The sequence below is a fragment of the Sceloporus undulatus genome, chromosome 1, assembly GCF_019175285.1.
Source record: "Sceloporus undulatus isolate JIND9_A2432 ecotype Alabama chromosome 1, SceUnd_v1.1, whole genome shotgun sequence".
Classification (NCBI taxonomy): domain Eukaryota; kingdom Metazoa; phylum Chordata; class Lepidosauria; order Squamata; family Phrynosomatidae; genus Sceloporus; species Sceloporus undulatus.
This window is the reverse complement of record NC_056522.1, coordinates 157529933-157543103: the sequence shown is the minus strand read 5'-3', so window position 1 is coordinate 157543103 and position 13171 is coordinate 157529933. Positions and strand designations below refer to the sequence as shown.

The 13171-nt window shown below is 39.4% G+C and overlaps 2 protein-coding genes across 4 annotated transcripts in view; both read right to left on the bottom strand.

Moving 5' to 3' along the window:
- FGF18 (fibroblast growth factor 18) overlaps nucleotides 1–13171 on the bottom strand; it is a 650869-nt gene that overhangs the window by 375534 nt on the left and 262164 nt on the right. The window lies entirely within an intron of this gene.
- Nucleotides 1–13171, bottom strand: part of RANBP17 (RAN binding protein 17) — a 242905-nt gene that overhangs the window by 81064 nt on the left and 148670 nt on the right. For 2 of the 3 annotated variants that reach the window (XM_042464644.1, XM_042464725.1), the window contains exon 19: nucleotides 5545–5648. The exons of the other annotated variant lie outside the window; for it this stretch is intronic. In XM_042464644.1, coding sequence (XP_042320578.1) covers nucleotides 5545–5648 — 104 coding nt within the window. The remainder of the gene's footprint in view (nucleotides 1–5544; nucleotides 5649–13171) is intronic. 3 annotated transcript variants of the gene reach the window in all.

Here is a 13171-nt window from a genome sequence, read left to right as displayed (position 1 = left end):
TCACGTTTTTAAATTTTCCTCACAAGAGAGAAAGAAAAGAAATAGAAAAAATAAATAAATAAAGATAATAAAGGTTGGGGGGTAAAGGGAACACTGACACCACATGACTTGTAATTGTCTAACTGCCCTGGAAGTAACGTCTCACACTTGGGGACATGTCAGCTTGCTAGGTCATTGATAGATTTTCCCCATCAATGAAAAGGAACGGTCGGGGACAGAGCAGCTACAGGTTGAAGGTGCCACTTTGCAAGGAGTATGGCCAATGCCACTTCTTTCCTGGTGTAATTGCAGTTTAAAAACTGCATGCAGTAATGTCCTGGGTAGTCTGTTCCCCAACAAGCCAAAAAAAAAAAAAAAAAACCCTCAAAACAAATATTATTTTGTAGAGTTAATTTTATATCTTGTCAGGTGAGAGACAAGCTAGAATGTTAGCTTCTGCCAAGTCACACTAAACAAACCAAAGAATTCTGAAGAATCCTGGCATGCTACAATATCTGAACATTCCCAATGTGAAAAATAGGCAAGCAGAATACTGATAGCCAGAAGTCAAATTTATGAACACATCTTCATTCTGAAATATCTGTTATATATCCCATAACAAAGAACATAATGTGCCTTCTCAGTGGGGTTTTTTGGTCTCTAATTTTCCCTCAGATTCTCAAAACAGAAAAGTACAACAAGATTTTCCAAAAGTAATTGGGATGGGCAAATAAAACCTAAACTGTACTCTAACAGCCTTAGCCACATCACTAACCTGTTCAACTGGAGCCAAACAAGATACTACTCAAACACCCCCAAAAAGGATTTTATATTGGGAAAGTCCGACAGACCTTTAACTATATAGTTGTACTTCTGGGTGCAGCTATAATATTACCCTCATAATTCTACTATATAATAACAACCACAAAAAAGGTGAAGGGTCATAGTGCTTTGTCTTTAGAATTAAGATGGCTGTCTTCTTCCTTACAGCACACTCTTAATTCTACAGACACGTCTTAATAACCTCTAAATAGTTCCAACAAAAGAGCCATGTCAGAGGAATGAGCAGGCCCCAAGGTGTTTCGACTGGAGTGTTTTCATCTGCCTTTATTGCACGATCCCTCTCCAGAATTAAGGCAATAACCTGTGATAAATTATTCAGGAACTGCTACAGGGATCAAAGCAAAATCATTCTGTTAAAGTGCTGTTTGCAACATTTGGCACTTAGTGTGAAAACTTTTAATGTGTGCAAGCTGAAAATCAAGGATTTTAAATAATTCAAGAGCTCAGAGTTTCTGTGAACCAGCTATAGATAGCATGCTACTTAACCACTCCTCTTCCTTGGATACATTGTTTTATTTGTTCCTATCAAACTAATCATTGTCATAAATAATATCAAAGTATCACTGAGGGTAAGTATAGAAAGTCAATATGCTATTGATTAGAATTTTCAGGGCCAATGCAAGTTTTCTTTAAGAGAATAGCGGTGAGAAAATTGGCAATCAACTTCCAACAATGAATTTCCCCCCACCCCAGTTAATGCCATGGCATGACAAAGTCTTCAAGTGTTTGGTTAGCACTTCCCGGAAAATAAACCTGAACGTATTCTTTATGAGCAACACTGTCAACTACAGAAGCATATCAACAAGACTAACTTGCTCTGCTGCAATTATTTTTAGCTATGTATTTTGGATGCATAAAACCCCAATTAGAAAGTCCTTGTAGAAGCCACAAATTAAATGAGTTTGGCAGTCACAGTCCATTTTCTATGTGATATTCTAACAGTGTCACCTCCCTGCAGTTAGGAATACTAAACATTTTACGGAAGAACATTTTTGTTTTCAGTGTTTCCAAAACAGAGTACCTGAAAGCACTTTACCATGTATTATTTATTCATCAGAATAAATATGAAAAACAAAAGAAAAAAACAACAACATTTAACCTAATAAATTATGTTTAAAAGATTTTTAGAGGTAAAGTTTACTTTATGATAAAGCAACAAATTCAGTTCTTTACCAGTGGCTTAGAGCATGAAGTTTCCCTTTATACAAATTAGACAGATGGTGCTTACAGTAGAATTTACTAAAGGTCTGTCACAACAAATGCAGCCAAGCTGCATATTTAATCACTGCAGAACCTTGTCTACCTGCAGCTGCCAACTGCTAATCCAATTTCCCTGATAAATGTGGCAAGAGACACGATCAGCAATAAAGAGCATCTAACTCCATTTTCCTGCAGGGCGTCTTTTGATGAACATTTAGGACGGAAGCAAGGAGTGCACTGTGTGGCCCTGGCTTGTGGCAGCTGCATGCATTCTGAAGGCACACTTCTCAGGTTACTCACTTAATTCTGCCACTATCATTATGTTGCTATTGATCTCAGTAGCTCTTGTCTACACAGCATTACTCTAGATGGAGCTGAATCAGGCAGTTATCATGCATCAAAGTTGCTCAAAAGCCTGGAGATTTCCCCTTAATTACTTGTGATTTTATTTGCAAATACCGTTAAAGTGTAATCAAAGCAATCACTTTCCAGGGTCATTAAGAACTTGCTAGTTTAGGGATATAACACTGGAACTCCATTAAAAATTTCCCCCAGTAAGAATGTTTCTCTATCAAACAAGACAGTATGACCGCAAAATGGTTTCAGTACTGATCAAGTCTTCAAATGGAGAGAAAGCTTCCATCTTTCACACAGATAGTTTAAAACCCACTTCATATCTTAGCCTTAACTTCAGATTGCTTCCCAGAAGAGAGATTTTGTACTTAGAAGGATAACTGAAAGGGAATCCATTTTTCTATGGAGTCTTTAAGCTTAAAAAAAAAATCAGTCTTAAAATATATGGCAAATGTAACTTTTAAGTCAAAGTCAAACATTATTCATATTATAGCTGTTAAAACATTTCAAATATGACAGCCACTGATACATCAGAACATTTTTAAAATTTCTTTTACAAGTCTCCAAATCATGAAGCAATTTTACACATAGCATCAAATATGTAGCAAATGTATCCTGTATTTCTATTTTTTTTTACTTATGGTCACTCCTGTAAACCTCTTCAAGCACACATGAAGACTTTTGCACAAGCAATGCTTTGTCTTGTCTGAGTCCCCCCCTTTCTTCCTAGTAACATTTGCATGAATTAGCAGATCCCACTAGTAGATACAGAGAGGCATCTCCCTTGCACACTGCCAGTGTATGTGCATAAGAGAGAAAGAGAGAGAGAATGGGGAGTAGGCAGAGGAAAAACCATGCCAGATTTCCTGGCCATTACTTTTGGTCCTCTGGGCTGCTGACCTTTCTTGGAGGAAAGCATTGTGTGCACGCCATGTGGCCTGTCAGACACCCTCAAGTTAAAATGCTCCTCAGGAAGTAAGATTCAGTTGTCAGCCACAGTTGACTTCTGTACATCAATGTGTGTGCACTGGGGCAGGGACACAACACCTTGAGTGCCTCAGGCAACAAAATGTCTTGTGTTGGCCTTGACAAACAACCCTGTTTTGATAATTATTTGAATTTCACCAACAGAAGACTGGGTGAAGTAAGTTACATGGGTGTTGTCTGTAGAAGTAGCACCAAGAAGGAGCTAGCTTACAGCTCTCTGGATCACAGCCTCTGTCTTGAGGAAGTAAGGGGGCGGGGGGAGACAATGACGCTAATGAGTTTTCCACTGCATTTTAAAAAGCTAAAGAAAAAATATTGATATCGCTTCTAGGAATATTGCACAATGTATCTGAAATAGCCACTCCAGAGTGCACGGTTAACTGTTTGTTCATAATAGTAGAAGCCAATCTATTTAATGTAATGTTATGCTAATGTGTTTTGTTCTTGATGATGCAGTTTCCACTTAGCAAGTCTTTTCCTTCCTAAAATATACTGTTGTTTTGACACAAACAGCTTGCTACACTTAAGGATTTTACTAATAAAACATAATGTTGTGCTGGATAATATGACTGTTGCCACAGCTGAACTGACTTGTCAAATCAATCCTAATATGGCTCCCACAGGCACATAAAAACCTTATTTAGCTATCAGTTATCCTAATCACTTTGTTCGGTTTAAGAACGCAATACTTCAAGACCAGTTCCTATTTATACATATATGCCCAGCCATTTAATAAACTCCTGATTTATATATTAAATTCTTGTTTGGAAGGAATGTTCTAAGCATAGAGTGTTTTTATGTAGTACTGTATATACTTCTGCAAATCCACAAAAATACACAGAAATAAATACATTAAAAAAACGAAGACATGACAGAAAAAGTATTTAACATACAACAGGCTTACATTCTACAAAGATAAGCCATAATACTTTCATTTTAGTTATTACTTAAATGCAGGCATCAGAAGTTAGAAATAAAAGCAATATTGCTCATAAAGTGACCACAAAGAAGAGCTGCCCAATATCTAATTCTGCCTTCTCATTTAGTAAAGGAAATGTGTGATATTATTATTAACGTTTATTTATAAAGTGCTGTAAATTTACACAGCGCTGTACATTACTGACGGGAGAGTGAGATATAAGAAAAATCAGATGAAACAATGCCATGACATCACATATTTCCTTTTTTGTAAAGATTATGGTGGGAGGCAAGGGAAATGAATGCCACATGCTTGGTGGCATGTTTGTTTCCACACCTTATTTGTGAAGGTCTTGGGAAACATATTCAATGGTAAAATCTTTCTTTATCCACTGCATGGCAAACCAACGATCTGAATTCCTCCCTTTGAACAGTCAAAGACTACTATCTCCATGCATACATGCCCTTAACTCACTTCAAATTGGGAAGACACAGCCCTGGAATCAGGACAGTCAGCAGGTAAGTGTGGCAAATAAGGGAGAAGGTAGGGCTCCTGTCCCTGTCTCTTTCTTCATTTCCAAGTCATTGTCTTGACCAGGGGTAGGCAACCTGCGGCCCGCGGGCCGGATGTGGCCTGGCGAGGCCTTGGGACCGGCCCCAGCCCGGTCCTGCCACCGATTGCCGCCGGGGCCTTTGGCCTCTCATGCGCAGGGGCAATTGTCTATAGAAGCCTCAGAAACATGCATTTATATTAACATTCTTTTAAAAATCAGCAATTATTTTTGTGTGTCCTCAAAAAAGTGTCCACCATTTGAAAATTTTGTCCTAGTTTATTTATTTATTTAATTTTTAATTTTTTTAAAAAATTATTTATTTTTTGGCTTTGGCCACCCAGTTGTCTGAGGGACAGCAACCCGGCCCCCGGCTCAAAAAGGTTGCCTACCCCTGGGTCTTGACTGTGTATGAATGTCTCACCATTTCATGTGGGGATAATAGAATCACATTCCAATTAAAGATTAAAGTTTAAACTATTGAAGTTCATCTACAAACTTTGGAAAGAGAATATTCAACAGGGGTGAGAAAAATACTACTATATGGCCAAATTGGTCTTATTAACCTACTTCCATTGAAGTCAATGAGACTTCAAAGATTATTTTTTTTCAATAAATTGTACTTGCAGCCTTGTTTTCCCCCCTTTATTTTTAAATCACACATTTACTTTCTGGTTAATCAGATTTCCTCACACTATTAAAAGTTGCCTACCTTAGCTTCCTCTTGTTTAAAGCTACTGTTAAATGTCTGGGCTAATGTTTCAAATGAAACTGTCAGGGGAAGCATGAAGTTTTCAAACTCATCCTCATCTTCTCCTATAAAAAAAGGAGGGGGGAAACAGAGCATAGCATTAAAAGAACTGTATTAAGTGTCTGACACAGGCACCATTATATTAAGCATTATATTATATCAAATTTACTGTAGTATGGTATCATTATATTAACCAAAAAAACACCCCAAAAAACAAAACCATGAAGTGACAATTGACCTATGAAAATGCCACCTAAAAAGGGAAGAGTGTAGCTTTGAAACACAGCATCTTGTTCCCACAACCCAATACACACAAGAATGAACTGTCACTCCTGGAAGACTCAAAGTGTATTAGTTCAACTTTCAAATAAGTTGTAGGTCCTTCCCATGCTGTTTAACATAAAACAACACCTACCTATTTCATCAAAACCAAAAGTGGTTTTGAAGTGTTGGGGTTTTTTTTTGTTTGTTTCTACAGACAGTTATGGTTTCTTTCACACTGTGAGCACCTGGTCACCTAAAAACCTGTATGTTGTTACTAATGGTTATGCTTCCATCTAATATAATTTCCAGTCTTTCTGTTATCATGATTACACAGCCAAAACTGCACCACCAATGCATAGCGTGGAGGTACTGTCAGGCTCTGGAGTTGCAGGTACTAAAAACATACAAAACAAACAGGACAGACCTGGCACACCCCCCAAACATTTGCCCCCTTCTCCTCAAAAGGATAAGTCAATCTCCAAAACAGATCCAAAAGAATGTAGAGGCACAAAATGTTAAGACACATGAGGAGAAAAAATGGAAGTCTGAGAACTGATTGCAAGAAAGTGGCTAGCAAGAGAAAATGAAAGGCAGGAATGATGAGACATGAACAAGCAAAAGTTTATTCCACTTTTCTCCCAACATTGGATTCAAGGTGATGTACAACATTTTAAAAGTACAATACATGTCTGCTAAAACAACTGTATCTAAATTTGTATAGTTAGTGAAGAAGCTGAGAATTAAATAGAAAATCCTGCAAGACAGGAAAGGAAAAGGTGGTCTTGGACCCCCAAACCTGAAAGCATACTACTGCCTGGTTAGCCTGACATCAATACCAGGAAAGATTCTAGGGCAGCTCATTAAACAGAGTCTGTAAGCATTTCGAAAGAAATACCGTAACAAAAAATTAGGAGCAGCTAATACCCCAGAGGACAGGATCAATATTCAAAATGACCTTAATAGATTAGAAAGCTGGGCTAAAGCTAACAAACTGAATTTAAACAGGGAGAAATGTAAGGTACTAAAGGCAAAAAAAAAAAATAAAAAAAAAAATGAAATGCACAGATACAGGATGCGGGACACTTGGCTTGACAACAGTAAATGTGAAAGAGATCTAGAGGTCCTAGTAGACCATAAGCTGAACATGAGTCAACAGTGTGATGTGGCAGCTAAAAAGGCCAATACAATTCTAGGCTGCATCAATAGAAGTATAGTGTCTAGATTGAAGGAAGTAATAGTGCAACTCTATTCTGCTTTAGTCAGGCCTTACCCGGAATACTGTGTCCAGTTCTGGGTACCACAATTCAAAAAGGATGTTGACAAGGTGGAACATGTCCAGAGGAAGGTGATCAGAATGGTGAAACGTCTGGAAACCATGCCCTATGAGGAGCGACTTAGGGAGCTGGGTATGTTTAACTTGGAGAAGAGAAGGTTAAGAGGTGATATGATAGCCCTGTTTAAATATCTGAAGGGATGTCATACTGAAGATGGAGCAAGCTTGTTTTCTACTGCTCCAGAGACTAAGATATGGAGCAATGGATTCAAACTACAGCAGAATAGATTCAACCTCAACATTAGGAAAGACTTCCTGATGGTAAGAGCTGCTTGACAGTGGAACACACTCCCTTGGAGTGTGATGGAATCTCCTTTGGAGGATTTTAAACAGAGGCTGGATGGCCATCTGTCACTGGTGCTTTGATTCTGTGTTCCTGATGACAGGGGGTTAGAATTTATGGCTCTTGAGGTCTCTTCCAACTCTATGATTCTATGAACAGCCCAATATTGAAAGTGCATACTGCTTAGTCAAATCACTTCCTGATTCATACAGAGCAGCTATTATTAAATATTCCCAGGGCTAGGACTAAAATCCAATGGAGAAATAAAAGATTTTACTTCACCCAACACTGCCATGAAAGAATCCAAAACAAGCCAATGTGCATATTCAGTAGGCATGGAATATAAGCTGGCTATTGGGATGAAGAGGATGGTACTAAAAATGAAATGGAGAGTCTGGAACTCTGAAAAAGAGGACTTCTAACAATTGTTATGTCAATTTATCCTCGTCATGACCACTTATAAAGGGGCACAATGACATGAGATGTTTGATATAAAAAACCAAAACAAAAAATGAGCCAAGAACAGGACACTCCAGTAAAGGATCAATACATAAAAACTCCTGAGCTAAACTGAAGGTTCTCTTTAAATACTCCTTCTCTCTCTCTCTCTCTCACACACCCCCCCCCCTTATCATAAAGTCACATCTTAGGAGAAGTACACTGAAATCTGGAAAGCTATTACACAATAGGATCCTTGAATAATTGGCACTGATAGCAACCTGGTTGACTTGAAAGTCAAGCTGACAAGGTAGGTTAGATGGTTTTCCTAGGCGTTTCCTACAAACAAATATGTATATAAGGACCAAAACAGACTGGCAAAAAATGCAGGCTTCAAGGTGTGGTGTACACATGGTGCATGCCCCAATGCCACTCCCAAGCAGGCGTCATACCACCTCACTGACCATGCAGAGGGCACTGTCACGGCGTTTCTGCGGTGCAACGTTTACATGCCCTGCACTGCAGAAATGCCAAAAAGCCGACACCACAGCAAAAAGGGCACATTTTTTCCACCCAAAAAGGAGTGGCATTTTGCGGCTTCTTTTTGAGGTGGAAAAATGCCAGATCAGGGCTATGGTGTGCAGTTGCTGTGGCCCTGATCCAGTGCTCAAAGGGGTGGCATAAAGCTGCCCCTTTATGGCCATCTGTTTTGGCCCTATGTTTCCCTGGAAGGCCAGCAACAGGATCTAATTGAACTGTAAGACTAAGGAACAGAGAGCACAGCATTGCTGCTTTCCTGCTGTACAGAGAAAGGGAACAAGGCAGTCTGGATTCAAAGAGCTTGGGCAATCACACATTCTTGAAAAAAAAGACAGGAAAGAGCATGGCCAATGATGTAAGGGTGGGATTTAGTAACAAGCTATATATCAAGCTATGTAATACACCTGTGCAATGTACCAGTGCTGTACAATGAGATGGAGGACAGTAGGAGAATAGTGTACAATGTTGATTGCTTGGGAAACTCTTTAGAGTGAAGGAGGGTGGAGAAAAGGTAGAATCTGAATAAATTTATGAGAAGGTGGGCGACAATAGCAAATGAAATCTGCCGCATTGAACAAATTTGGCCTCTGAAGTTCCCTGTAATACACCAAACCACCAAGATTTATAAGATCTTATATTTTATTTTTATTTATGTAGAAAAATCCTCAAGGCTCTTAAAGGACTCACATTCATAGAGTTGCCATAATTCTAAACCAACTTGAACACATATAACAACAGGGAAAACCTTACAATATTTTTCACATCATTTCAGATTGGGGAAAAAGTTCTTCAGTCTACTGCAACAAAACTTTCTGACAAAGGTACGCTTTGAATACACGTTTCCTGGACATGAAATTTGTCATTCCAGTCAGTCATCCCAAACGTATCTTCAATTCACGTATCTGTCATGAGAATTCAATTTGAACACAAATTCTGCCTTATTCTGAGATAGACATGGTCCATTTAGTCCAGCTCTGTTTACTGTGACTAGCCAGGCCTCACCAGGAGTCTTTCCCAGCTTCACTATCTGAGACCCTTGACCAGGGATCCAGTTGAAATCTTGGGCACCTTTTATGTCAGGGTTGGGCAACTGTAGAGGCAGCAGAGGCTATTTTCCTTTCCCCATAAACCTTCTGGTGCCACATTAGTGTATCCTACATGACTGAAAGTAACATGAAATCACTTCCAGGTTTGTTTTTCATCAATTTCATCTGATTGGGGCTGGAGGGCTGGGATCATTTTAAAGGTATTGTATGAATCTTAGTTATCAAAGCAAAACAAACATGTTTTGGGCTGGGGGGGGGGAATCACCAAAAAGACATACTCCCCCCCCCCCACTGGTTCAATATCAAATTCTGTGCTGTACTCCACTCTTGAACACCATTTGTTCATTCTTCCATTAGAAACAGGGATGTAACCATTATTCTGATTACCCACTAGAAATACACCTAATTGACATTACAGATGTAAGCCTCCAAACATCCTCTAAAATATTTATTAATCCACCTACAATTTGATATAACATTAGGCACCAGTATGAGTAAACACAGCTGGTCATAGCACCTGAATAGGTAGTGTGAATGACACAGACCCAGATATATGGAAAGGTATGGGGAGTATGGTGCTTGCTTAAAGAGCACAACCATCCCCCAATTCTGCACTTCTGGCGGAAACAGAAAGCCAAGAGAGGAATTCTGCCAGATCTAACTAGACTGGAATCCCTCTTTTATATCTTATGTATCCCTAAGCACCCCTTCCTGCCTTCTCATTCCTGGGGACACCAGATCTCATCTAGTTGTTGTAAAGTCCATGAAGCACCATGAATCAAAATCAATCCCTCTCATATCCCATATATCAAAACTTTTCACTTTGGAAACCTTCTCATGTTCTGTTGAGGGGCAATCAAGCTTTTGGTTTCCCATGGAATCTCTATGGATTGGAATTGGCTTAAAGGTATAAATAGCACCCCAACATGCACCCTCATTTGTCCAGTAACTGTTGCCCTCAGGCTCCAGTCTCAGACGTTAGTCTTTTGCCTGTTCTTACCTGTTTCCCTAAACCTACATACTCAAGCCTCATGGTTTAAGTTGCTCCTGCTTTTCTGCTTTCTGTTGACCGTCTCTTCAGGATCAGTAAATATATCCCCTTATCCAGCCTTCAAACACCACTATCCCCTTTCACTTTTCTACATTTGGTTAGCTCTGTATGCTGCATGATAGAGTTAGATAATCTAGTACTGTACAGTTATTTCCAAACTTTGGTCCTCTTGGAGTTTTGAATGTCAACTCCCAGAAGCCCCAGCCAGCTTGGCCAACAGTCAGCAATTCTGGGAGGTGAAGTCCAAAATATCTGGATGACCAAAGTTTGGGAACCACTGATTATGTGTGTTCTGTATTTCTCCCAATAAAGATTCATGTAGTTCCTGTCTCTATCAGTTATTATTGCTAAAGCTGGTGCTCAGATCCTGCATACGTCACCCCCTCTCACAAAGCCAAGCAAAATGCTTCCCTAATTAATTAAAGATATACTGCAACTATCAGTGGAGGTTCTACAAGCCCCACACACTTTGGGTAACACAGACAACATCCTCACTTTCTCAGATCATGCCACTAATGTTCATCATTCTATTTAAACCCCTTAAATCTCTCTCATTTTTCTACTTCCTTGAATTGGCTTCTGCACACTTTTCCCTTGTCTCCTTAAGTACTCACCTAAGTATTCTCTATGGTTTACTGTGTTTGACCCATCTAGTTTATCTTCCAGAATGCCATATTAAAACAAAGTCCTTTAAAGCCCATTCACACTTCTCATAGTTCTGATTATCTACAATTCTTTCAGTGACTACTTCAGATTCAGACAGCATTACTACAGTGTCTGCCATTTGTTTCACAGTACATTTTCTTGTAGTAGATGGATTTTCCCCCCTTCCTAGTTGGAGGTACTCAAGAGAGCAGAAGATATGGGTTGGCATCTGAGGAAACAAGGCTAAACTTCTCTGAAAGAAATGAAGTCCATTGGGGTAAGGCCATTCAGTTATATTTATGCACATGCCATTAATTTTAATCTTTGAATTTTGGGAATCAAGGTATATTTGGGATTCTTGTTAAAAGAACATTCATTTGTTGAAACCCTGTGTGTCATATGACTTTTGGGGATATCAAGCTGAGGTAACCTTTCAAGGTGTGGCTCAAGATATCTTCTTAACAAATGTTTAGTTACACCACAGTGTTGTTCCCAAAATAAATGACGAGATAAGGTTTGATTTTTTTAGTTATCTGGAAATAGGCAGCAGATTCTGCTGCCATTCATTAAAGACACAGACCTTCTGCTAGACTGTGGAAGAGCAGGAAGCATATAGTCAAAGAGTGGCACAGACCTGGAGGTTTCAAAATCCACTGAGTTTACAGAAGCCTATGGGAGATTTATCTACTTATGCCCAGTTGCTGACCTGGCTAAAACAAGAGGCTCACTATACGTATTACTGAACCCACTTAAAATAGGATAGTGGTTTTTCTAGGCTCTAGATTTACTAAACCATGTTATGGGTTTGCTGGTTGCACATTGCCCACCTTTGAGACAACTGAGTCCATCTTTGGGGACTTTTAAAACAGACTCTGAATCACAGATATTAATGTTCATAGGTCCTTAGATCAATTTCAGACTTTTCCCTCAGATGTTTATGAGCTATAGAAAGCAGTACAGTCAATACAGGCAAGGACACAATTTAGGTCCTTGGCCAGGATATTAAGATTTTCCAGGAGACTTGGGTTCCACTCTAGAGTGGAAAATTAATATTGCACTAAGTGAAAACTTTGCTTGAGTATTTGTCAAATTTGAAATAGTACAGTTACAAGCATCCTCTTGGAGAAAAGAGAATAGTGGAGAATAGTGAAAAGAGAATACAATAGTCCTAGTGGATACATATGCTTATATACCATCGCCAGAACTGTAGAGACAAGCGGAGAGAAATTTGCGAGTGTGTGCCACCTTGTTTGTTGATATAACAGACCATAGTTGTATTGTCTGTTATGATTTGTACTACAGTGTCATACAGATGGTGTTCAAATGCTCGGAAAGATTTGAGGACCTCTAGAGATTCCAGAGTGACGATTTGTAGTTCTGACGGGGTTGGAATCCAATGGCCTTGGATTAGAAGTTTGTTGTAATGACTGGCCCAACCTGTCATGAAGGTGTCCATGGTGACCATCCGGGAAGGTTAAGGAAACTAGAAATGAACTGCCATGAGGACACTGCAAGGGATGGTTTACCAAAAGAGTGATGCTCATACATCCAGGGGAAGAGTCAACATCTTGGACTGGTGATTGGATAGAAGATTGAACACTGACAGAAACCAGCTCTGGAGGGGCCTGAACTTGGACAGGTAAGTTACTGCTGTGGTGGAAGCATGAAGCCTAAGAGGCACTGAATATCTCTTGCTGGGAAGTGAGAATGGTGGAGACCAATGTCTATTTGAGACCACAGAGAACAAGCCTGTCTCACAGGAAGATAGGCGCAGGCTGAGTGAAAGTCTAGAGTCACCCCTATATAGTCTATCAACTGAACAGGCTGTAATACTGTCTTGTGAAAATTATTATACAAGTTCCTCCTTGCAAAGACTCATGCAGTACAGGTACAGGGCAGTCTTCATGGTCAGAGATATTTCTGCCCATAAATAAGCAGCAGGAATAGGGAGTAACAGCTGACAGGAAATAATGATGGTCCACTGTATT